At 43.8% G+C, this 27,183-nt stretch overlaps 2 protein-coding genes across 2 annotated transcripts; both read left to right on the top strand.

Annotated features, from left to right (window-relative positions):
- The first annotated feature begins 210 nt into the window (after positions 1-210).
- Positions 211-2,122, top strand: LOC143274429 (olfactory receptor 2C1-like). Its single transcript, XM_076577505.1, has one exon. It carries the CDS (start codon positions 447-449, stop codon positions 1,383-1,385), a length of 939 nt encoding a protein of 312 aa, XP_076433620.1. The 5' UTR covers positions 211-446; the 3' UTR covers positions 1,386-2,122.
- Positions 2,123-16,125: 14,003 nt separating this feature from the next.
- On the top strand, positions 16,126-26,502 carry LOC102906938 (olfactory receptor 2C1). The gene is made up of 3 exons (XM_076577503.1): positions 16,126-16,320; positions 19,733-19,862; positions 23,004-26,502. Exon 3 carries the CDS (start codon positions 23,188-23,190, stop codon positions 24,124-24,126), a length of 939 nt encoding a protein of 312 aa, XP_076433618.1. The 5' UTR covers positions 16,126-16,320; positions 19,733-19,862; positions 23,004-23,187; the 3' UTR covers positions 24,127-26,502.
- Positions 26,503-27,183: the final 681 nt, after the last annotated feature.

Genomic DNA, 27,183 nt, shown 5'->3' with positions numbered 1-27,183 from the left:
ATCTACAAGAGCAGTATGTGCTCTTAACTGCTGAGCCATCTCTCCAGCCTGAGAAAGAAATTTATCAGAAACGTCTGGAGAGATTTTCCAAATTCAGTGTGTTTCCCCCTGACCAGAGCATAGAAAAACTGTTGAGGGAATTTGTGTTTTGGGAATGTCTGCATCTAATTCAAACCTGCCAGTTCCCCTCTGCCCTGCCATACTGTTGCTCTGAATTCTGTTGTCTGTCTTCACAAGAGACTCCTTCATCTCTGTGCTAGGTCCCTTTTGACATCCCAACTCATCTGACAGCCAGGGATCACATGAAAGCTTGTGCCTGGAAAGGCTCGACTGCTACTTAACTGTGGAGCCTGAAGAACATTCTGGATGCAGATTGAGCAGTAGCTGCCTCTTCCCTTGCTTTGCCCCCAGCAGTTTTCCAGAGCAGGCTACCAGTGACTCGGGCGATGGAAGCCGACAGCAACAGCTCCTCTGGGAGCTTCATTCTGATGGGGATATCTGACCACCCGCAGCTGGAGATGCTCTTCTTCGCAGTCATCCTCTCCTCTTACCTGTTGACGCTGCTTGGGAACTCAACTATCATCCTGCTTTCCCGCCTGGATGCCCGGCTCCACACACCCATGTACTTCTTCCTCAGCAACCTCTCTTCCTTGGACCTTGCCTTTACTACCAGCTCAGTGCCCCAAATGCTGAAAAATCTCTGGGGGCCAGACAAGACCATCAGCTATGGTGGGTGTGTAACTCAACTCTATATTTTCCTTTGGCTGGGGGCCACTGAGGGCATACTGCTCGTGGTGATGGCATTTGATCGTTATGTGGCAGTTTGCCGACCCCTGCACTACATGACCGTCATGAATCCACAGCTCTGCTGGCTGCTGGCTGCTATCAGCTGGCTGGGGGGCTTGGGCAACTCTGTGATTCAGTCAACATTCACTCTGCAGCTCCCATTTTGTGGACACCGGAAGGTGGACAACTTTCTGTGTGAGGTACCCGCCATGATTAAATTGGCCTGTGGAGACACGAGCCTCAATGAGGCTGTGCTCAATGGTGTCTGCACTTTCTTCACTGCTGTCCCGCTAAGCATCATCCTCATCTCCTACTGCTTCATCGCTCAGGCAGTGATAAAGATCCGCTCTGTGGAGGGACGTCGGAAGGCCTTCAATACCTGCCTGTCCCATTTGGTAGTGGTCTTCCTCTTCTATGGCTCGGCTATCTATGGGTATCTGCTTCCAGCTAAGAGCAGTAATCAGGACCAGGGCAAATTCATTTCTCTCTTCTACTCTGTGGTCACACCCATGGTGAATCCGCTCATCTACACTCTAAGGAACAAAGAGGTGAAGGGGGCCCTAGGAAGGCTGCTGAGGAAGGGAAGAGAAGCCAGCTGAGGAGAGAGCCGTCTTCTTTATCTCTGCTGCCTCTTTGCCCTGCATTCTTTTTCTTCTGAGAAGCTCTGTCCTCGGCAAAGTCAAGGCATGGTCCTGACAATACTACACTTTTGGAAGATGGTTAGTGTTATTGAGGCGTTCTGTATTTATTTACCAGAAATTTACTGTGAGCTACAGATAACAGGGTAGATATGTACTGTTGCGGGTCCAGGGGTTATTGACCTAGCCCAGACCTATTTCACTGTCTCTGTCTCTGATGTCCATGTTTATTATAACATATTTCTACTGAATTTTTTACTTCCTAAGGAAAGAAACATGAAGTTTCTTGGAAAATTTTACTATAATCCCATGAATTCAGACCCTGCATTATCAACTGCCTCACCCCTAGCCCCCTCATCCAATCCCAAGCTGCATATAAACCTTTCCTATATAAACCCCTTACAGTGAGTGCTCCAGGCTGTCCTCCTCCACCCGCTGTGTCGGGTGTTTGGAATAGGGACCAAGCAGGCTTGTTGGTTTGTTTTGTTATTAAAAAACCTCTGTGTGCTTGCATCAGCTATCAGCTATCAGCTACCAGCTCTGTGGTGGTCTTGCTTGATGGTCTTGCGACCTCGGCACAACATGAGGTCTGTTGCATGGTGTGGTTTTTGTGGCATTCCTTGGTGCCTGGTTATCTTGGTAACCGAGGCATTTTCACTTCAAAACTCTTTCAATGGAGGCATCAATTAATCTTCACAGTCAGGGAATAGTTGAGTGTCACAGGCCTCTGATCCCATAGTTAGAAGCTGATAATCCTGCAATAGCGACTGGTTAAAGATCTGGTTAAAAAAAAAAAAAAAACTCTTATAAATTTGTTGTTGAATAAATCTAGACAAGTTTATAAGACAAGGTACAATTAATAGCATTAGGAAAAGGAGGACAAGGGGAGTTAAGAAGGGCAAAATCCAATTGGACTGTCAATTATCCATCAGCCAGAGGCATCAAGCTGTTCCTCACATTTTGTAGATCTGTCTAGAGTTGTCAGGTCTTGTCTTTTATTATACCTAACTGGTCAATCAACAGGTCACTGTTCCTTTTGATGTCACCTGGGGCATGGTCGAGGTGGTGTGTAAGGGTTCAGGCAGGCCCAGGACCAGTGCCCCTCTTAACTACATTTGAAGCAGGGACCTGAAGGTTCTCGGGCTTTGAGAGATAAGGAGCCTGGGCAGGTGCAATGGCCGGCTGAAAGGCCTTAGCCAACTTCAGGAATTTTTGTTTTCATGCTTTCTCATCTCCCTCACGGTACACCTTAAAGGCTAGCCTATCTGAGTCACAATACAGATGTAAGGGTTTTTTGGGCACAAAGATATCTTAGCAACTGGGAGCCAAGAAATTCACAAACTCACACCATGTAACAACCTCACACAGAGGTTTACTGGGGAGAAACACAAGGTGGTGGCTGCCTCTGAAAAGAAAGAGAGACAGCGGAGCACTCTGCAGAGAGGGCCAATTTTTTTAGGCTTTTGGGGCATGAGCAGTGGGCTAGTGGGGAAGTACAGCATGGCCAGACTCACAGAGGCAGGAACTCCCAAGTCTCCAGCCCTCTGGGTCAAGGCAGGGTCAGGGTCTTCTTTCCCCGGCCCCTTTTCCCTACACACATGGCATACAATCACAATCACACACACACACACACACACACACACACACACACACACACTTTTTCAAAAAGTAAAATTTAATTTTAAAAGGGAGGGGGCTAGAGAGATGATTCAAAGGTTAGGAGTACTTTCAGTTCTTCCAGAAGACCCGAGTTCAGTCCCCAGCTCCCACATTGCATGGCTCATAAACACTTGTCATTCCAGTGCAGAGCAGTCTGCTCTTGTCTTCTGTCCCTTTGGGCTCCCACACACCCAAAGCAAATGTTCACATGGACACATACGGACACATAAATAGAAGTAAAAAATAAAGTAAAATAAAGAAATGAGATCTAATTAGACAGTAGTGACAATAAAGGCTGATAGGCTTCTGTTGACAAAACAACAGGAATCTTAGACCAATACTAATTTTAAAATAAGATCTATGGGGGTTGGGGATTTAGCTCAGTGGTAGAGTGCTTGCCTAGCAAGTGCAAGGCCCTGGGTTCAGTCTTCAGCTCAAAAAAAAAAAAAAAGACAAAAAACGAGATCTATGACTTCCATCTTTTTGTGTGTATGTATATGTGTTTGTGTGATATGTATATGTGGTGTGTGTGTGTGTGTGTGCACATGCACCTGTGCACGTGTGAGTGTGCAAGCATGCATATGGAAGGCAGCAGTTGGTGTCTAGTGTCCTTCTCTATTGCTGTTCATCTTATATTTTGAGGCAGGGTTTCCTGCTAAACCTGGAGCTGGAGACTGAGGGGCTCTGGCCAGCTAGCTCCAGGGCTCTTTTGCCTGCAGGACAAGTACTTTACGAGCTAATATCTCCCAACCTCAGGTCCATGTAATAGACCCCAGACTCAGGGTACTACCTTCTCGAGTGGGCACTCCAAGAACCCAGACTCCGGTCCAGTTGATGCAACAGCACGAGGTTTATTGAAGCGACTGTACAGATGGGCTACTCTTGTCCTGAGAGCAAGAGTCGCGCCTATTGCAATCACATGGGTACTTTTAAAGGAAAAACCCACAAAAGCCATAAGATTACAATTCCCATACAATTTCATTTCGATTGATTTATGTCTAGAGGCTAATTTCATAAGATCATGGCCTGATCACAGGGTGGGTACAGTCACGTCCACATGCACATTTTTCCTGAAACCTCAAGGGGGGAGGTTAATCAGGGCGGGAGTAGAATTTACACAAAGGTCATAGTGGTCCTTCCTGGAACACTTGCAATTATTCCAGTCACAGTTGAGTGCATCTCTTAACAGAGATCTCTTTACATTGTTACATTGTGGCAGGGGTGGTTGAATAATGGCTTAGTCAGGTTGCCCTTGGAACTAGTTTTCTTTTTAGTTCCTTATTCTCCTGGGGCTTGGGGGGTGTAAGCCTGAAGGGTTAGGGTCTTTCACATGGTCTATTGTTTCCATTGCTGTGTTAGATTTTTTTCATCTGTGACCAAATACCCAAAAGAAATTCAGAGGAAGAGTAGATTCTGCCTTAGAATTCCAGAGGTTTCCATCCTTGGCCAGCAGTCACTCTTGTTTCTGAGCTCATGGCATGACAGGAAGTCGGGGGGGGGGGGGGGGGGCGGAGGGAGGCAGGGCATGGAGCAGTCAAGCTCTTCACTTCATGCCATCCAGGGAGTAGAGCAACAGGAAACGTCAGGGCCGGTAAAACACAGCACAACAAAACGAAAACTGACCTCCTTACTCCAAACAGGCCCAACTCCGATTTGCTGCCCCCTTCCAACACCATCGTATTAGAAACCCATGAAGGGATTAGTACGCTGATTAGGTCAGAGCCCTTGGATCCATTCATTTTCAAAAACCCTCAACCTATGAGCTTTTGGGAGGACATCTCAAATTCAAACTATAACAGCTGCTGTGACCAAATTCTGTCCAGCGTGATGTGAAGTGTCACTTTGAAGCTTCGGTGAAGCAGAACATCACAGTGGGAAGCGCTTGGTGAAGCAATGCTGCTGGGCTTGTGATGAACAGGAAGCAGAGAAGTAAAGGAAGGGGCTGGAGTCCCAGGATTCCCTTCAGATGACTTTTATTTTTTGGTAGGGAGCTGAGCAGAGGCTTCAGGCATCCTGGGCACGCACTCGACTTCTGAGCCACAGGCCCAGTCCTGAATAATGTCTTTAAAAGAATACCCCATCTCCTCACTTCCTTTTTATCACCTTTTATTTTGGGGGTGTGATGGTGTGAGTAAAAATCCCCCCCAGGCTCATACATTTGAATACTTGGTTCCCAGTTGGTGGAACTGTTTGGGAAGAGTTAAGAGGTGTGGCATTGCCAGAAGAGGTGTGTCACTTGGGGGTGGGCTTTGAGGTTTTAAAAGCCCATGCCATTCCCAGTGTGTATCTGTCTCTCTCTGCCTGGTGGTTTTGCCTCAAGATGTCTCTCAGCTACTGCTCAGTGCCATGCTTGACTGCCTGCTGCCATGCTCCCCACCGTAATGGTCTTGGACTTGAACCCTCTGAAGTCATAAGCCCCAAATTAAATGCTTTCTTTGCAAGTTGCCTTGGCCATGGTGTTTTAGCGTAGTGATGGAAAGTAACTAAGACGGTAGTGGGCGGTACATTCGTGGTGCGCACGGGGAAGTCGAAGGAGAGACATTTGGAGTCGTTTCTCTTCTTCCACAATGTGGTCTCCAGGCATGGCAAGTCTTCTTGCTAACCCCTAACTTCCTTCTACTAAGTCTCATCTTTTTTTTTTGTCCTCCCACTTCGGTTCCCCCGATGGTGGTATTGTGATTACCTGCTCATAGTAGGTTTTAATCAACATTATTGGGTGTTCTAGCTAGTATACTAAAACATAAAAGGAAATACAATGTGTAAGGAATGGAAAGGCAGAAAAAAGCTAATAATATTGAAGTTTTAGTTCTGGGTAAGAGAGAGTGTGCATGCTTTCATTACCTTTGCCATTACATTAAAAATAGCTATAAAATGTGGACAATATGCAGCATATAGCATCTGTTGGACAACTCTGAAGAGCCACTCCGTGATTATGGAAAGAACATCAGAACTAACCTCATTTTAACACAACTCACAACTCAGAATCATGTTGTAGTGAAGGTAGAGAGAAAAGTATGACTTATTTATTTATTTATTTATTTATTTTTATTTTTATTGGTTTTTATAGACAGAGTTTCTCTGTGTAGCTTTGTGCCTTTCCTGGAACTCACTTGGTAGCCCAGGCTGGCCTCGAACTCCCAGAGATCTGCCTGCCTCTGCCTCCTGATTAAAGGTATGCGCCACCACCGCCCGGCTTTTACTTTTTTGGGGGGGATTTATTTAAATTAAATTGATTAAAACTTTAAGCAAGGGACTAGAGAGATGGCTTGGAGGTTAAGAGCACTGTCTGCTCTTCCAGAGGACTCAGGTTCAATTCCCAGCACCCACATTGTGAATTGCAACCATTTGTAACTCTAGTTCCAGGGGATCCAATAGCCTCTTCTGTGGGTACTGAATGCATATTGTTCAAGTACATACATACAGGCAAACACTCACACACACAATAATAAATAGATCTAAAAATACTTTACATAAACTCGGAGAAGAATAGAACATTTCCAACCTGTAAAAGGTCTTCTATGAAAAAGCTGTAGCTGATAGACTAATATCAAAGACTGCTGTAATCCCTCTGAAAGAACAACTCAATCTTAGCCCTGCTTAACATAGTGCTAGAAGTCTCAGTGGGATCATTCAAGGGGAAATGAAAACAAATTGGAAGGGAAAGGCTAAGAATGTGTCTTTTTACAAATGACATGGTTGTCAATGTAGAAAATCTTCAGAGTCTACAAAGATTTCTCTAATTAGTCATTTTAGCCAGAATATAGAATATATGGATAATAAATAGTTATATTTCTGTAGACTAGAAATAGTACTATCAGCCGGGTAGTGGTGGCCCACACCTTTAATCCCAGCACTCAGGAGGCAGAGACAGGCAGATCTCTGTGAGTTTGGTCTACAGAGTGAGATCCTGGACAGGCACCAAAACTACACAAAGAAACCCTGTCTTGGAAAAAAGAAGAAGAAGAAGAAGAAGAAGAAGAAGAAGAAGAAGAAGAAGAAGAAGAAGAAGAAGAAGAAGAAGAAGAAGAAGAAGAAAAAGAAATAGTACTATCTATAATTGTTTCAAAAATGAGAGAGGTATAAATATAACATGAGAATGGGGCCAGCAAGAACTATGAAATACTGATCGGGAAGTCAAAGAGACTGAATAAACAGAGATATATACCATGTCCAGAAATTGGAAGGACTCAACATCATATACATCAATTCTACCAAGACTGATCAATGTATCTAAGGCAAGGTGAAAAGATGAAGTAACACAAATAACCTAATTATAGTTTTGACAAATAAGAATTGATTATAAGGAAACATATTGCTTAATTACACTACTTTTTATATTTTGTTTTTTCAAGACAGGGTTTTCCCTGTGTAGCCCTGGCTGTCCTGGAACTTGCTCTGTAGACCAGGCTGGCCTCGAACTCACAGATATATGCCTCCTCTGCGTCCTGAGAGTGGTAATCAAAGGTGTGCACCACTACCACCCAGCTTCTCTAATGCTACCTTAATCAAAACAATATAGTATTGTTTTGACACACAGGAATTGACAAACAGATCATTGAAACAATCTGAACAAAGGGTCTAGAAACAGGCCCACATATATACGGTCAATTGATTGGTTTGTTTGTTTATTTTTTTGTTTCTCTGTGTAGGGTTTCTCTGTGTAGCTTTGGTGCCTGTCCTGGATCTCACTCTGTAGACCAGGCTGGCCTCGAACTTACAGATATTCTCCTGGCTCTGCCTCCTGAGTGCCACCAATGCCGCCCAGCAGCCAGTCAACCTCTTTCAATTAATTTTTATATGTAACTTTTTTATGAAATGGTACTGACATAAGACAAAATTAACTATTTCAAAGTAAACAATTTAATGACCTTATTTATATTCACAATGTTATATGACTATCTATTCACCAAACATTTTAATCATCTGTAAAGAAAATTCCATACTCACTAGAGAGTTATCTCACACTTGCAATCATAGTTGGTGACTGGAGATCTCCTACTATTCCCACAGACAGATATGATTTTCTTGTTCCAGCTTCTTTCCCTCAGTGCTGAGTTTTTGAGGTTCATCCACCTGTAGAATGTGTTAGTAATATTCCATCCTACTGATGTAACATAATTTGCTTATCCTTCGTCTATTGATACATTTGAGATTGTTTCCATCTTTTAGCTGTTATGTATAGTATTTCCATAATAATGCTTCTGGGAGTGTTTGCTTGAGTGTCTGTTTACAATTCTTTTTACTACATGTAACAATTCCATATTAAAAACTGCTGAACTGGTGGGCTGGAGAGATGGCTCAGCGGTTAAGAGCACTGGCTGCTCTTTCTGAGGTCCTGAATTCAATTCCCAGCAACCACATGGTGGCTCACAACCATCTCTAATGAGATCTGGTACCCTCTTCTGGCCTGCAGACAGAACATTATATACATAATAAATAAATCTAAAAACACAACACCAAAAAAAAAAAAAAAGCAAAACAAAAAAACCTGCTGAACTGTTTTATAGTCCCACCAACAGTGCGTGAAGTTTCTGATTCTCTATATGACTGGCAATTACTGTTTTCTTATTTTGTGTTATTTTTTTATAGCATTTTATGTTTTATTTCCCCATTCCTGATATGTCAAACATCTTTCCGGTGTTTATTGGCTGTTTCTCTGATGTTGAAGAAATTTCTATCTAAATCATTTGCCCGTTTTTAATTTTTATTAATTTTATGTTTATAAGTTTTATATGTTTTGTCTACATGTATGTCTTTGCACCACTTGTGGACCTAGTGCCCTTGCCAAAAATAGGCATTAGATCCACTGATCCTGCAGTTACAGATGGTTATGAGCGACTATGTGGGTGATGGAAACCAAACCTGGGTCCTCTGCAAGAGCAGAAAGCACACATCACCACTGAGCCATCTCTCCAATTCCCAGTTTGCTTACAAAGAAAGGAAAAGAAAGGAAGGAAGGGAGGGAGGGAGGGAGGGAGGGATAGAGGGAGGGAGGGAGGGAGAGAGAGAGAGAGAGAGAGAGAGGAAGAGAGAAAGAAAGAAAGAAAGAAAGAAAGAAAGAAAGAAAGAAAGAAAGAAAGAAAGAAAGAAAGAAAGAAAGGCAGGCAGGCAGGCATGGAGGGAGGGAGGGAGGAAGGCATGGAGGGAGGGAGGGAGGGAGGGAGGGAGGGAGGGAGGGAGGGAGGAAGGAAGGAAGGAAGGAAGGAAGAAAGACAGGGAGGGAGGGAGGGAGGAAGAGAAGGAAGGAAGGAAAAGGAAGGAAGGAAGGAAGGAAGGAAGGAAGGAAGGAAGGAAGGAAGGAAGGAAGGAAGGAAGGAAGGAAGGAAGGAAGGAAGGAAACCTCAGTATTCCAGGCTGGCCTTCAAATCAGTATGTAGCTGAGGATGGCCTTGCATGTTTGATGCTCCCATTTCTACCTCCCAAGTCAAGGGTAAAACTGGGCTATGTCCCCAGCCCCTTGGTTAATTTTTAAGCTGAATTGTCATTTTACATGTTAAGGGAACTATTTTCTGGATATTAAACCCTAACTTATACATGAATATGTAAGCAGTCATTTTCGTAGTCATGTCTTTTTAAAATTTGTTTTTGACTGTATTTATTTATTTATTTATTTATTTATTTATTTATTTATTTATTTATTTATTTATTTATTTATTCGTGTACCATAGAGCACATGTGGAGGACATAGGACAGCTTGACGGAGTTCATTTTCTCCTTCCACCATGCAGGTGCGGGGTATCAAACTCGGGTTTTTTTTTTTTTTTTGGTTTTTCGAGACAGGGTTTCTCTGTGTAGCTTTGCGCCTCTCCTGGAACTCACTTGGTAGCCCAGGCTGGCCTCGAACTCACAGAGATCCTCCTGGCTCTGCCTCCCAAGTGCTGGGATTAAAGGCGTGCGCCACCACCGCCCGGCCAAACTCGGGTTTTTAAAGCTTAGGTGGCAAGCACATTTACCCCAGAACCATCTCACCAGCCCTACACTTACATTCTCTCTGTCTCTGTCTCTGTCTCTCTCTCTTTCCCTCTCTCTCTCTCCTACCCCCTCTTGTGTGTGTGTGTGTGTGTGTGTGTGTGTGTGTGTGTGTGTGTGTGTGTGTTAAACACACATGCATGCAGTTTCTCCTGGCTGCTGGACCTCCTGTAGTGGGAATTACAGGTATGTGCATGCCTCCTGATGTGAGTGCTAGGAATAGAAATCATCTTTTGCACAGCTCTTAACTACAGAGCCATCTTCCGGTCCTTATTCTTAATTACTCCTGATAGAATTTGCAGCATAATGCTGAATGCCAATTGGGAAATGGACACCCGTATTATTTCCCTGAATTTATACAGAAGTTGTTTAGGCTTCTGGCCAATTGGCTGCAAGCTGGAGGTTCCTACAAACCCCTTGGGTCCAGTAATGTGCTAGGATATCTCATGGAACTCTTCCATTTGTCAGCTTATAAGGATCTTAAAGGATGCAGGTGAAGAGCCAGATGAGGACACACACAGGGGAAACCTGGAAAGTTTCTGAGTGTCAGAGACATTTTGCGATGGAGCTGGGGATGTACTATCATTCCAAAGCATAAATGTGTTCACTGACCCTATCCTTAAGGTATTGTATAGATTTCTTCTGGTAGGCATGACCAATTGTAACTCAATGTTCAGCTCCTCTTTTCCAGGAGTTTGGGGTCCAGATGAATGTTCCAAGCTACTACTTCTCTCTCCTCCTCCAATTTTTCTTCTTCCTCTACTTTAAATATATTTTGTAGTTCAGGAACTCAGGAACCCAGGGCTTTGCATATGCTAGATAAGCACTCTACCACAGAGATAAATCCCCAGTCATTCTTATTTATTTATTTATTTATTTATTTATTTATTTATTTATTTATTTATTTAGAGGTAGAAAGAGTCTCACTAAGTTATTCAGGCTGATTTTGAACTCTCTCTATGGTTCTAGCTGGTCTTGAACTTGTAATTTTCCTGCCTTATCCTTCAAGTAGCTGGGATGAAAAGTCTGTGCCAACAGAACTATGTTCTACACTTCTACTTAAAGGCTTGGCCTACTTTTTGTCTTAGTTACTGTTCTATTGCTCTGAAGAGACATCATGACCAAGGCAACTTATAAAAATACTAAATTTGAGGCTTGCTTACATTTTCAAAGGATTAGCCCATGATCATCATATTGGGAAGCATGGCAGCAGGCAGGCATGGCCCTGGAGCAGTAGCTCAGAGTTCACATCTGATCCAAAAATTATAGGCAGAGAGGATGACACTGGGCCAGGAGTGGGCTTTTGACACTTCAACCCCACACCAGTGACATACCTCCTCCAACAAGGCAACACCTCCTAATCCTTCCTAAACAGTCCACCAACTGGGACCAAATATTCAAATATATGAGCCTATGGGGGCCATTCCCACTCAAACCACTACAGTTTTCATGCAGATTATCCATCCTAACTTGAGCATTTGTTCTAGAGAAGTAAAACATATTCACACAAAGGCTAGAACATGAATGTCCATAATAATTGTATTAATAATAAAGGTGGAACATACCCTAAATGTCATGCAATAGATGAATATTTAAATATACTGGTACATCTATTCTATGGAATACACTTAGTAATAAAAACAATAAACAATTGGTACATGAAACAAGTTGGAGAGATCACCTCACAGTGAATTATACTGAGTGATAAAAAGATAGGTACTACATGGCTCTACTTATATTAAATTATGAAACAAAAAAGAATTATAAGTGACTACTAAATTATTAGAAGTAAAGTGATTAGGAATCCAAAGCCAGCTTCATCTACATGGTGAGTTGCTGCAAGCCACAAGAATATATTATAGAGATTCAGCTGTATATATTAAAGCTATACCTAAAAAAAGTCAAAGAATTTTTCTAGAGGGAAGCCATTTATCAAGAAATATTTGATGTTATTCAGCTTTTAATATTCAGCTTTTTCTTGCTATGAAATTCTTGTGCACTCATATACTACTAGGCCATATAATAAAAGCATAAACTTCTCAAACATACTGCTGATCTCCTAGGTAACACCCCTACAGAGCCTAGGAGACAGGTGGACTATAGATGCATAGCTTTGTTTCTTATGCAAATAAAGCTCAGATCTTCCTTTCCTAGATGGGTAAAACAGCCTTCCAGAGCAATTGACTCAAAACAAAGGAGATTTTTACATCTCCAGGTGGAGTGAAAGGTGGTGCAGGATTCCTGGTCTGAGCAGAGTTGTGTGAGAACAAGGCAGAGTTTCTGTAGATGGTAAGGCAGACTGGCTCAGGAGAGGAGAAGTAGGAAAGATGGAGGATGTAGGAACAGAGGACAAAGATGAGATTGAGAGCATAAGAGCTTAGTTATTATTAGACTATGGGAGGACAGAAAAAGAAGGGACAGAGAGGAGCTGAATGTGAGTATGGAGATAAAGCTGTATAGATAGAATTTTGTCTTAGAGAAATAACGTAATGGACGAAAGAGCATGGTGTACATAGATTCCTTTCTCTCAGATAACCCCACACCAGACGTAATGTCTTCCCCAGGACTCTGGGAGGAATCTTCTTAGGGAAGGCCCCTTGGAAAATTCTGATAGTGAGTTTGAGGCCAGCCTGAGCTACATGAGACCTAGTCAAAAATAAAAAAAAAAGGTGATAGCAGACAACTCACCAAAATGGGTGTGGTGATAGCAAATACGTACACAGTGGTTTGTACTATTTCATCAGTTATTGGGCAAATGTAAACTTAAAACAGAATGAACTATGTGTTATAATGGCCATGATTAAAAACTGCAATACCAGATGTTAGAGAAGATGCAGAACAGCTGGAACTGCTGTACACCTCTGGCAGGATGTAGAATGACTGTCCTTGTGGAAATCAGGCTAACAAGCCTCCTATACAGTGAGCCATACACATGCATTGATCACTGCTGATTGTCACAATACGAATCTGAAAGGCCTTTATGTTAAAGCTATGTAAAAGCTAATGGGTTTGGGGGGAATGATTGGAACTTGAGGATGCCAAACTCATAGTGGGTTAATCCATCAATTACTTCACAGCTGAATAGGCTTAACTCTAGCTCTGGGCATCTGATATCCTCTCCTGGGCTCTGTGGGAACCTGCATTCACATGTGCATTCAGCCCCCATCCCATTTACATGTAACTAAATGTTTAAAAATATTTTTAAAAGAAAAAATTAACTACTACAATGTAAGTGTCTTTCAAAGCAAAATGAAAATACAGTGGACAGGGCATTTGAGAGTAAGAGCAGAAGGGATGCAATGACACAACACTGTTATGATAAACAGAAACATTCGCAAGTGCAAGACATTGTGTGTTTTATCGAGGTACATATCGTAGTAGGACTTTCTTGTGGTGATTACTCTTGGGGATGGCCAACTCCCAAATAATGACACTTATTATTAATTATGAAAGCTTGGACTTTAGCTTAGGCTTCTTTCCAACTAGCTCTTATAACTTAATTAACCTGCTTCTATTAATCTATGTTTTGCCATGTGGCTTTTTTTTACCTCGCCTCCATTGTGTATGTCCAATTCCCTCTGTCTCCCTGGCATCTCTCTTGTGCCTAGATTCATCCCTCTGAGTTCCTCTCTCTCCTGAAGTCCTGTCCAACCCCACCTGCCTAGCTATTGGCCGTTCAGCTTTTTATTAAACCAATCACAGCGACACAGCTTCACACAGTGTAAAACAAATATCCTACAATAATGTATATATTTAAATGCTGATACACCAAACACAGTCCATGGAGTAGATACCCAAGAGTGGATACAGAAGAATGAGAGTAGAAATTGGAAATAAGGTTGAAAAAGTAAATAAAATAATAATTCACTGATAGAAGTTCTGTCACGCAGAGAACAATGACAGTGTACACCAGACTCTGTACAAGTGTCATATTATTGAATTTCCTGACGATGGACATAGACATTTTCCAGTTTCTTCTCAATATGGACTCTAGAGTCAAATGAACCTAATTTTTTGTTTTTCATCAGAGTCTGTCTATGAAGCCCAGGCTGACCCAAAGTTCATATTCTTCCTGCCTCTGCTTCCTGGGTGATGGGATTATAATGTGAACCATCAACGTGTATATGTGTGCATGTAGAGTATGTGTATGTCTTATATGTACATACAGGTACATGTGTATGCAAGTGTAGTGGTCCAGAAGTTGTCTTCTTCGGTTGATCTTCACCTTAGAGTTTGGGAGAGTCCCTCATTGAATCCGGCACTCACCAACTGGCCAGACTGATTGGCCATTGTGCTCAGGGATCTCCGTATCTCTGCAACGCTTTCCCTCAAGGTCATAGCTGAACATAACCACACTGGATTTTTTTAACTTAAAACTTCATTATTATTATTATTTAAGTTTTGAGACAAGCTCTATCTTTGTAGCCCTGGCTGTCCTGAAACTTGCTATGTAGACCAGGCTGGCCTCAAACTAATAGAGATCCACCTGCCTCTGTCTTCTGAGTGCTGGGATTAAAGGTGTGTGCCACTATGCCCAGTTTAAAATTTTTTATGGATTTTTAGATTTCTTTCATTTTTTTAAATGTGTATGAGTGTTTTGCCTGTGTGTGTGTGTGTGTGTGTGTGTGTGTGTGTGTGTGTGTGTGTACACCACATGTGTGCCTGGTACCCACAAAGTCCAGAAGAAGGCATCAGATCTCCTGGATCTCGGGTGGCAGATGGTTGTGAGCCACAATGTAGGTGCTGGGAACTGAACCTGGGTCTTCTGGAAGAATAAGTGCTCTTAACTGCTGAACTATCTCTCCATCCTCCACACTTGACTTTTTGTTTATTTGTTTGTTTGTTTGGTTGGTTGGTTGTTTGATTGGTTGGTTTGTTTTTCAAGACAGGATTTCTCGATGTAGCCCTGGTTGTCCTGGGCTCTGTGGATCAGGCTGGTCTCAAACTCACAGAGATCTGCCTGCCTCTGCTTCCTGAATGCTGGGGTCAAAGGTGTTCATCACCACCACCCAGCCACACTTGGCTTCTAATGTGGGTACTGAGGATATGAACTCAGGTCCTCATTCTTCCATGGCTGGCACTTTCCAAATGAACCATATCCCCAGCCCTATAGACCTTCTTTTAATGACTCTGTCGCTAGCCATTTGCCTTTAGATAAGTTACATAGAACTGTCCGGATTTAGTTCCTCTTTTGTACAAAGGGCTGAAAGATGCTTATTTGGTGATTGTGATCATGCTTGCTAGCTACTGAGCACATGTTTGACAGCAGAAGCTGACAGATATTGCTTAGCATTCTGAGATGCTGCAGTCTGCGCACGGGACAGTGATCCCATTGGGCAGGGGTCAGGCTAATCTTGTTTATGCTATATTCCTCCGCTGTACATTTTTAGCATTTTTCCTCCTGTAGTGTTGAGGATTGTCCCCGGGACCTTCCACAGGCAGGGTAAGTCTGTGTCACTGAGCTGCATCCTCAGCCCAGTGTCCATTCCTTGAATGAATGAGGTTTCTCATCTGTTTGTGGAGTAATTTAATTTCTATAACAGCTAATGACCTAGCCATGTTCCCAGTTACATCCCAAAAGTTTCTGTAGTGGTGTCAGAAAATTATTGCTTTTCCATGGCACAGTACATGTGTGTAAGTTTCCTGGTCCTGACCAAAATCTCAAAAGTACATCTCACACACAGGAGGACTTGTTGGTGCCCTAGTGAGAAAAGCCTTCACTGGGCAGGACCTACTTAACACCAGGTCAGACACAGGATTCCGTTATGCTTTGTCTGTTTCTCTGTCAGTGGGGTAAGACATCTGGCTCCCTTTGCCATATGAAGTATTTTTAAGAAATAGCTTGAAAAAAAGAAAAAGAAACTGTATGTAATCACTAATTATTTATGGGACACAGTTCTTCTTTCCAGCTCAATTAGTTCTCTGTGTTTGGGGAGAGAGGTCAGATGAAAGACTGAGTTGGTTCTTCAGGGACACCTCTTTCCTGTATTCTGGCCACACAGGCCCTATGTGCTAATTGCCTGGGGCGGGAGTTGTATGGATAAGGGGGGACTGAGGCACCCCGCCTCTTGGGTTTAGTATCAGCCCCATGAGTCAGGCCTCTGGGTGGCAGATCCAGGCTGCTCAGAAGGTCAAGATAAGTGTCAGGTTAAAAGCCAAGGGCTCCGTGCAGGGCTCCGTGACAACCCGCACTGTGCTTTGAACTCACATGCTGGTCCTCTCCATCCCCTGAGCACCAGCTGAAGAATGGGGCATTCTGAAGTCACAGGTAGAGTTCTGCAGGCAATCCCTCAGTTTATTATTGGAGAATCCAGAGTATAAGAGAGACAAAGGGGGGGAGGGGATGCGGGAAAACTGGTAGGAGAGAGCAAGTGATAAAAGTTTTTAAATAGGCTGTGTTGTTTCCTTTAGGAGAAAGATTAGAAGTACAGAGGTGCACAACTAGGAAGAGATATAAAAGAAAAGTATTTGAACTGAAAAGGAAATTTTTAACATGGCTCTGTTCAAAACCCTTTAGCAAAAATCATCCATAGACAATTGGGAAAGAATAAAAAATAATAGCAATAGAACACACACACACACACACACACACACACACACACACACACACACCCCTCATCATAGTCCCCTTTGGATTGTAAAGCTGGCCCTGGTTACAGAGTCCTCTGGCAGCAAGAATCAAAGGTAGGGTGCTGAATCTCCTGGCAGGCCCGTGGCTGGGCAAAAAGGAAGTCTGCTGTGTTAGCAACTGGACTCTCAGAATGTCCAATCACAGCTTCTCCTAAGTCTCAGTCCGTTGTTATAAAGCACGAAGCACTGCTCAGCAGCTTGGGTCTTTACAATCCTATTATAGTAGTGAAGACGTTCCCAGGACAAAGAGAAAACAAAACCCTCCATTACCCATAACATCTGGCCTCTCTTCCAGGACTTCTTCCTACTCTCTTCTCTAAAAAGTATGTTCTCCATTTTCACTTCCAAATATCAAATCAGGAATGACCTTCTGAGTAAGGAGTGCTAAAGCTACACACAGCAGACACGCTCAGAACAGTCCTCTTGCCTGCTTCTCTTTGGGGACACCCTTTGCAAACTGCTTACAGTTTAACCTGGAGATTTCCTAAAAAAGCAGTCTTATCTTGCCGTCCGCATCCTGAGTTTTCAGTGCTGAATGTACCTAGGTATCTGATGCACCACCGTGCATTTAGCCCTCTACCTTAAAAAAAAAAAACAAAAAAAACCCAGAGTTCTTAGGACTGCTACATGGGCTAGCTCAAGCTCCCTTCAAATATGATTTTAAAACTTACCTTTACTTTATGTATACGGATGTTTTGCTTGCATGTAAGTATGTACACCACATGCATGCCCGGTGCCTGCAGAGGTCAGAAAAGGATGTTAGAACCTCTGGAACAGAAGTTACAAATGGTTGTGAGCCACCGTGTCCTTTGGAAGAGCAGACAATCCTCTTAACCACTGAGCCATCTCTTTAGCCCCAACTTTTATTTATTTATTTATTTTGGAGAACACATTCTACTGTGTGCATGCATAAGTCAGAGAACAGCTTGTGGGAGTGGGTCCTTTCTACCATGTAGGTCCTAGGAATCAAACTCGGTCTTCAGGGTTGGCAGCAAGGCCTCTACCCACTCAGCCTTCTTGCTGACACCAAGGATTTTATCACCCACCGTAGAATAAAATACAAATTTTAATGAAACTTCACTAATCTTCCCTTCCAAATAGACTGACTCCTTTAACTACCCATTGTAACTGTTGGTTAAATTTAAATATTAAAATGGAAATGTTACTTGGGAGGAGTCATTTCTTTGAGTTTACTATTAATAATGAACTTTTTTTTTTCTTTTATTGGTCTTAAACTGATCTCTTTTAGGACCCAGACTCTCCCTTCTCTAAGATTTAGGGAAGAAAATGAATGTTTCCTCTGTTTAATACCTAAATCTTTCTATTTATAGAATGATGGGTATATAAAGTGAGGATATGATGGCCCCAAGGTATAGTGAGGGTGAGCGTAGCCAGAGGTATCTGGGAGGGTCCAGAGCAGGGAGAGAAAGTAGACTAACCATGGCCATGAATCTACCCAGCCATGAGAGGAGAGAGATGGGGTGTGGGGAGGAAGAGAGAGAGAGCAAGAGGGTGGAGGGAGGGCATGACCTAAACCGCCAGGGTATACAGGAACCAGAAGAGGGGGAAGGGAAGCCGGTGAGCCGGAGAAGTTTAGGGTGTGGCAGGGTGAGAAGAGCCACTAGTACCCAGGGAGATGGAAGCCAGCATGGTTTGCTAATAGACACCACGGTAGACATTTCCCCGGTTTCTTTTGGACTGGACAATTGTTTGCTTTCTAATGCAGACTTCATTCCTTCTAGAAAAAAACGATTTTGTTTTGTTTTGTGATTCCTGCCTGCCTTTCCTTCATAATAGTAATGTATTTTGAAAGACATATATTCATTCTGACCAATTAAAGATAATATTAACTTAGACTAGGTTATTCAAATTAGTCAGGTTCAAGTTAGCTATTTGGGATTATCACCATCATCCATTTCTTAAATAAAAAAAAAATTTCTAAAATAAATAAAAATAAGACACACTTTAAAACTCTAGTAGTCCTAGGAGTACAGAATTAGGTTGGTTGGTTAGCTGTTTGTTTTTGGTTTTGTTTCCTTCCTGATACTGGGTCTCCCCAGTGCAGTCTAGCCTTGACCTTGCTAGGTAGATACCGATGACCTTGAACTTCTGACCCTCCCACCTCCATCTATCAAATCCTAGGATTATAGGCTTTTGCCATGACATCTGCCTAGGGTTTTTTGTTGTGTTTTTCATTTCGAATGATTCCACTCCTGTTTTACTTGGGATAACGTCAGTGCAACATTTGGACTTTGACAACGTGCACCCACATTCAGGATAACTTCTGCACACAGGAAAGCCACGCCCAAATGTCAGACTTGGCAGAAGCTAATGCACAGGTGGGCAAAAGAGAGTTGTGAAGTTTAGGAAAAGAAATGGGCAGGAAGCTGGGGAAGGGGGAAAGAACAAAAAAATACAAGGTCCCATGTTGTCCCTCCTCACTTCCTGCCCCTCTGGGAATAGACCAGAATTTGTGTGTGTTAGGCAAGTACTTTACCCCTGAGCTACACTCCCAACCCCAAGATTCTTTTGAAGAAATAAATCTTGGCTGCTTCTCTCAGCATGTAACACTTATTTTAGATTCATTTTTATTTTTAATCGTGTGTGTGTGTGTGTGTGTGTGTGTGTGTGTGTGTGTGTGTGTGTGTTGATATTGCTAGCATTCTGAACCGCCCCCCAGGGCCTGCCCAGCATCCTGATGTCATCCTACATGAAGTCCCCTTTAAGAGGAAAAAACTCCTCCCCCCTACTTCTCTCTCTCTCTCTCTCTCTCTCTCTCTCTCTCTCTCTCTCTCTCTCTCTCTCTCCCTCCCTCCCTCCCTCCCTCCCTCCCTCCCTCCCTCCCTCTTTCTCTTTCTCTTCTTCTCCCCCTCCCTTCCCTTCTCCCTTTCTCCTTTAATAATAAAACTTTCCACGTGGGTGCGGTGCCTGCCTGGTGTGAGTAAGTTTCCACTGTGCCCCCTTGGCCGCCGCTGGCATGGCACCTTAGTTCAAACCTGCCAAGGCCTCTCCCATGCCATTTCACAGCAGATGTGTTCATATCTGTGCAGGTGCCCTCGGAGGTCAGAGAGGACATCGGACCCTCTGGAGCTGGAGTTGGAAACAGCTGTGAGCTGCTCCTATGTGGCATTTCAAACTAAATTCATCAACAGACAAAGGCAAGGACCATCTGTAGTTCATGTAAGCTATTCCTAAAAATTACATCTATCCCGACGGGTCCTGTACCCTGTGCTTCTGTGACTAAATACCATAAATGGCACATCCAGGCCTAGGATGTAGATCTGTTGTTTAGCTTGCATTCGGCTCTGGGTTCAAGCTCCAGCATTGCATAAAAACCACACATGGTGGTACATGCCTGTGATCTCAGCACTCAGAAGGCAGAGTAAGAGTTCAAGGCCATCTGTGATTATATAATTTTAGGACAACTGGGCTATATAAGACCTTGTCTCAGATGGGCATGGTGGTATACGACTTTAATCCCAGCACTTGGGAGGCATCCTGGTCTAAACAGTGAGTTCCAGCACAGCCAGAACTACACAGAGAAACCCTGTTTCAAAAAACAAAAAACAAATAACCACAAAAAAGACTTTGTCTCAAAAACAAAACAAAAACACCCATAGTGGCATCCTTTCCAAAATGGAGAGTTCAATATTACCCTCACTGGGCTCTTCCTAAATGCAAATAAGTCTGGATTAATTTAACACTTCCAGATTAGAGCCAGGCATAGGAGTCCATGCCTATAATCCCAGTACTGGGAGGTAGAAGCAGAAGGACCTAGAATTCAAGGCCAGCCTTGGCTACATGATGAGGTGTGGACAGCCTGTGCTACATAAGACCATCTCAAAAATAAACAAAATAAAACACTCCCAAATTGGAAGGAAACCAGGAACCAAAAGAAAACACCCCATAAGGGAGAGGGGAAAGGGCCTGATGAACAGGGCTACTGGAGGTAACCCTGGGGGTACACTTCCCTAGCCCGAGGCTTTGTTAAACTCAGGCCAGGAATCTAGGCAGTCTGGTATTTTCTTTGGAACTCCACTAGCTTCCCCACGCTAGCAACAGCCTGTCCTTTCCTTTTCATCTGTATCTCAAGGCTGCAACTGCTCAGTAGGTGCAGAGTGGAGACTGGAAGGAGGTAGGACAACTCGGGAGCAGCCACAGTCACAGTCCCCACAGCGGTGACATCAGGGAGCAGGGCCCATCAGCTCCTCCCCCGTGCAGCAGTAGATACTTCAACAGGAGTGTAGGAAGGGAAGCCTCTGGAAGAACTTCCAGAGAGTCAGGATAACTTAACGCCTCAGTTCTCTTAGAAGAAAAGGAGAAGCAATCCTTTTCCTAGTGTTAGACATGGAAGACGCTCTGACACTCTGTCATCCCTGACTCGCTAGAAAGGCTCTGCTCACTGTTATGCCCAGATTGTGACCCCCCAAAGAGACCACCGAAGACCTTGGATGTCCAGAATGCAACAGCAAGGTTTATTCTGCAGATACAAGTCTAGACAGGGACTCATTCCTACACCCAATACAGTGAGGCAGGGAGGAGTACCTCTTTCTTGGGGAAGTTAGTTTTTATAGGCAAAACCCATAAAATTTCTTAGAGGGGAGGGGGTTAGTACGGGTCCATCCTTGATTGGTCAAGTTTTTCCGGGCCTGGACTTTATTTTATTTTATCTTATCTGTTTGCCCTGTCAGGAGTTTTTCAACTCATCTCCGGGGTCTGGTCTTGTTATCTCTGGAGAGGGGCATCTCGTGGTTAATTGGTTACCATCAGACATCCTGACTCTGTTCTTTTGTTCCTGGGGCTGGCGCCATCATTTCTGGGGACTTGAAACTGGCCTGGCCTAGATCACAGTCCCCAAAGCCGCCACTGAAGACTTTAGGTACAGAATGCAAAAGTAAGGTGTTTTCTAAGTTTACAAGTCTCCAGGGAGGCTCTTCGAAATCTCTCACTCACAGCAGGGAGGTGGGAAGGAGACTTGTATCTGCAGAATAAACCTTGCTGTTGCATTCTGGACATCCAAGGTCTTCGGTGGTCTCTTTGGGGGGTCACAATCTGGGCATAACACTCACCTCAAAAGCAGTTTTTAATAATTCCTTCCCTGCGGCTGGAGAAATAGCTGAGTGAGTCAAGTGTTCTCTATATGAACACGAGGCCTGAGACTGAGCTCCAGTACCACGTGAAAGCGAGGCAGGTGTGGGGATGTACACTTGGAATTTCGGCACTGGGAGAGTAGAGACAGGCGGGTCCCTGGGACATGCTGATTGGCAAACCTAGCCTCATCAATAAGCCCCGGGTCTCAAAAATAAGATAGAAGGTATCTGAGAAGGAATGACACCTGAGGTTGGCCTCTGACCTCCAGATATGTGCTTGCACACACACACACACACACACACACACACACACACACACACACACACTCAGAAACCCTGTCTCAAACAAAACAAAACAAAAATCCAAAACGACTTTGTTTGTGTGGGTGCTTTGCCTGCATGTATATGAGCACCACATGCACGCAGTGCCCACGGAGGGCAGAAGATGGCATCAGATCCACGGGAGCTTGAGTTACAGACGCTTGTGAACCACCAGCTGGGGGCCAGGAATTGAACTCTGGTCCTTTGGAAGAGCAACCAATGCTTTAGCTCCCGGTCATCTCATTGTTTTTGTCATTTGATAGACACATGAGGATCTTTCCAGACCAGGACTTTTAACTTGAGAAGGGAGGACTATCAAAGAGAGAGAAAATAAATTTCTTTAAAGATTTTATTTTTTGATAGGCATGGTGGCACATGCCTTTAATCTCAACACTCAGAAAACAGGCACATGGGATCTCTGTGAGTCAAGGCTAGCCTGGTCTACATAGCAACTCCCAGTCTAGCTAGGGCTGCATAATGAGGACCTGTCTCAAAAAAAAAAAAAAAAAGACTTTATTTTAAATTATGTATATAGGTGTTTGGGGTGGAATGTTCACGTAAGTGCAGTTGCCAGAAGAGGATGTCAGATCCCCTGGAGCTGGATTTATGGGCTATTGTGAGATGAGGGTACTAAGAACCTAACTTGAGTCATCTACAAGAGCAGTATGTGCTCTTAACTGCTGAGCCATCTCTCCAGCCTGAGAAAGAAATTTATCAGAAACGTCTAGAGAGATTTTCCAAATTCAGTGCGTTTCCCCCTGACCAGAGCATAGAAAAACTGCTGAGGGAATTTGTGTTTTGGGAATGTCTGCATCTAATTCAAACCTGCCAGTTCCCCTCTGCCCTGCCATACTGTTGCTCTGAATTCTGTTGTCTGTCTTCACAAGAGACTCCTTCATCTCTGTGCTAGGTCTTTTGACATCCCAACTCATCTGACAGCCAGGGATCACATGAAAGCTTGTGCCCGGAAAGGCTCGACTGCTACTTAACTGTGGAGCCTGAAGAACATTCTGGATGCAGATTGAGCAGTAGCTGCCTCTTCCCTTGCTTTGCCCCCAGCAGTTTTCCAGAGCAGGCTACCAGTGACTCGGGCGATGGAAGCTGACAGCAACAGCTCCTCTGGGAGCTTCATTCTGATGGGGATATCTGACCACCCGCAGCTGGAGATGCTCTTCTTCGCAGTCATCCTCTCCTCTTACCTGTTGACGCTGCTTGGGAACTCGACTATCATCCTGCTTTCCCGTCTGGATGCCCGGCTCCACACACCCATGTACTTCTTCCTCAGCAACCTCTCTTCCTTGGACCTTGCCTTTACTACCAGCTCAGTGCCCCAAATGCTGAAAAATCTCTGGGGGCCAGACAAGACCATCAGCTATGGTGGGTGTGTAACTCAACTCTATGTTTTCCTTTGGCTGGGGGCCACTGAGTGCATACTGCTCGTGGTGATGGCATTTGATCGTTATGTGGCAGTTTGCCGACCCCTGCACTACATGACCGTCATGAATCCACGGCTCTGCTGGCTGCTGGCTGCTATCAGCTGGCTGGGGGGCTTGGGCAACTCTGTGATTCAGTCAACATTCACTCTGCAGCTCCCATTTTGTGGACACCGGAAGGTGGACAACTTCCTGTGTGAGGTACCCGCCATGATTAAATTGGCCTGTGGAGACACGAGCCTCAATGAGGCTGTGCTCAATGGTGTCTGCACTTTCTTCACTGCTGTCCCGCTAAGCATCATCCTGATCTCCTACTGCTTCATCGCTCAGGCAGTGATGAAGATCCGCTCTGTGGAGGGACGTCGGAAGGCCTTCAATACCTGCCTGTCCCATTTGGTAGTGGTCTTCCTCTTCTATGGCTCGGCTATCTATGGGTATCTGCTTCCAGCTAAGAGCAGTAATCAGGACCAGGGCAAATTCATTTCTCTCTTCTACTCTGTGGTCACACCCATGGTGAATCCGCTCATCTACACTCTAAGGAACAAAGAGGTGAAGGGGGCCCTGGGAAGGCTGCTGGGGAAGGGAAGAGAAGCCAGCTGAGGAGAGAGCTGTCTTCTTTATCTCTGCTGCCTCTTTGCCCTGCATTCTTTTTCTTCTGAGAAGCTCTGTCCTCGGCAAAGTCAAGGCATGGTCCTGACAATACTACACTTTTGGAAGATGGTTAGTGTTATTGAGACGTTCTGTATTTATTTACCAGAAATTTACTGTGAGCTACAGATAACAGGGTAGATATGTACTGTTGCTGGTCCAGGGGTTATTGACCTAGCCCAGACCTATTTCACTGTCTCTGTCTCTGATGTCCATGTTTATTATAACATATTTCTACTGAATTTTTTTACTTCCTAAGGAAAGAAACATGAAGTTTCTTGGAAAATTTTACTATAATCCCATGAATTCAGACCCTGCATTATCAACTTCAGATGAAAATAGAATTCATCTTTATATCTTTGCCATTCATCATCTTGATTCAATTCTCTGTCTAGTCTCAATACTACAGGCTAACTAATCATGCTTCCTACCTCCATCACCTGATTACCCTCTTCTGTATGTCCACATCCAAGTTTGTCTTCTATCTAATGTAATAATTAAAGAGAAAACTTAGGCAAGGCCATTTGCCTTTCAGTGCTCACCCAAAAGGCCCTGATTTGGCTTTACTTAAATAATTCCAGCTAACAGCCAGAGCCGTCGGGTTTGCTACGAGTCTGGTCGCTGGATTGTCGAATACGCCAAATTATCCAAGTGTAGGAGCCCAAGGGTAACCCATCCATAAAGCATGTCCTCTGCTTCGAGTTTCAGTCTTCTAGCACCTCTGCTCCAGGGACCCAGCGATTGGTTTAGGACAAAACTTACCTCAAGAAACTTATATATTGGAATTGTAACACCTATATGGCTCTTCCCATTACTAGAACGGCCAAAAGCGTCATCTGCCACCACTGTTCACACATCCCGTGCCCAGACAGAAGCCAGGCTAATATGGGGCAATCGTGTAGTAGCTACATTACCAGGAAAAAGGGAAGTCCATAGGTTTTAGAAGTAGTTTCAAAGTATCTTCATTTTCCATATCTGAAACACAAGCCTATTACAAAGTATATGCTCCATAAGTGCTTAGTGAATGAAAGTATATTATTTGCTGGCAGTCTCCTTTTTATGGTGAGAACTAAACTTTCCATGCAGACCATTTTCACATTTTCTGGCTTGGGGGGTCTTGTTCCTCAGATAGAATGGAACAGTGATACATTTCCCCTTCTACATTTTCAGAATTGCCCTTAAAAAAACTAACAATATTAACCTGTCCTGAATTTTTTCTCTAGCTAAGATCAAAGCAACAACCTGATTTTTCAGTTCTGCCCATAGCAATAGTCAGTATGTCTCCAGAATGAGCCAACTAATATTATTTTGGTGATTTCATCAAACTGTATCATCTTGAATGCACAAAATATTGATCAGCACACTTCATCAGATCAAGTTCTCAGAGACAAGCTTACAGTGCCCAAGCTCCTAAAGCTGATCTAGAAAGCAGAACTCGGCTGACTCATGGGAGTAGTAATGCCAAGGAGATGGGGAGCTCTGTCCTCTGGTCAATTCATTTGAGTTTTGAAATAACTACAAGAAATATAGGGGGGAAACAGTCATTCTTTAAAGGTTTCAAAGTTCTGCAGAACTTCCTTCTGGAAAGTATGGGATACCTTAAAACTGACTTGGAGTAGGAAGACCAGGAGTTGGGGGAGAAAAACTTAACTGGTTATAATTGGGAAATAAGGGCATCATGGGTATCTGTTGTAAAGAATTCCTAATGATTTTGTCCTTTTTGTTGTTTTGAGATAGGGTCTCACACTGTAGATCACGCTGCCCTTAAGATCACAGTAATCCTACTGCCTCAGCCTTCAAAGTGCATGGATTAGAGGCGTGTTCCATGACACCCAGTTGTTCTTTTCCCCTTAAAGATGGTTGAGGGCTGAATATGACCATGTTTTACTGTCCACAGTATGAAGTTATCAACAGTGGGGCTGAAGAGATAGCTCAGCAGGCAAGGAGCTGCTCTTCCAGAGGACCCGGGTTTGGTTTCCAGAACCCACATGGCGGCTCACAGCTATCTGTAACCCCAGTCCCACCCAGGGGATTCAATGCCTTCTTCTGGCCTCCATAGGCACCAGGCATAGATGGGGTGCACAGACATAAGTGCAGACAATACACCCAAATACATGAAACGTAATTAATTAAATTAAAAAAGAAATTCTCAGCAGGGTGGTGGTGGATCACACCTTTAATCCCAGCACTCAGGAGGCAGAGGAAGGTGAATCTCTGGGTTCAAGGCCAGCCTGATCTACAGAGTGAGTTCCAGGACAGCTAGGGCTACACAGAGAAACCCTGTCTCAAAAAAACAGAAAGAAGAGAGAGACAAAGAGACAGAGAGACAGAAAGTCCCAAGAAAAAAATTGTTATTAAAAAAGAAAATGATTGAAACTGGGTGTATAGCTCAGTGGTATAATAGAACACTTGCCTGGAATGCATGAGGCTCTAGGTTCAATCCCTAGTTCTGCAATAAATAAAAATAAATAAATAAATAAATAAATAAATTAATTAATTAATTAATTAATTAAAATTGGTAGCTGTCTTGAGGGCTAGAGTATTTGATTGGCAGCCGCCAGATCCCTCCAATGCAGCCTCTGTGGCTGTTGCCAGGAATAGAATCCAACAACGGCCAGGTGGGGGTGAGTTGGTTGCGAAGATTCCGCAGCAACTACAACTCCAGCACCACCATTTCCAAAGAGAGTGAGGCAGCGTACTTAAGTCCATGTTTAGATGACCCCCTCCCCAGGGACATCATAGCCGTCCCTGCTTGGGAGGAGCTCCTTTCAGACCACAGGGTCCCTGGAGCAGCCCTGACTAAAGCTGCAGCTGTCTGTGGTCGTGACAGCGGGGGCATTCTAGCTGTAATGAAGTCTTCTCTGGGCACCTGAACCTCAATGGAAGTTTCCATGGACTATCCGAGACTGGACTGGAGGTTTCCGAGCATCTGGGAGGTGTTGCTGTCAAGACAGTTGTGACTTTGGTCGTGTTGTTTGATTGGCAGCTGCCTCACTTTTTCATTTCAGG

The sequence above is a fragment of the Peromyscus maniculatus genome, chromosome 8 (genome assembly GCF_049852395.1).
Source record: "Peromyscus maniculatus bairdii isolate BWxNUB_F1_BW_parent chromosome 8, HU_Pman_BW_mat_3.1, whole genome shotgun sequence".
Taxonomy (NCBI): Eukaryota; Metazoa; Chordata; class Mammalia; order Rodentia; family Cricetidae; genus Peromyscus; species Peromyscus maniculatus.
Note: the sequence above shows the minus strand (reverse complement) of the source record. Positions and strands in the feature narration are given on the sequence as shown.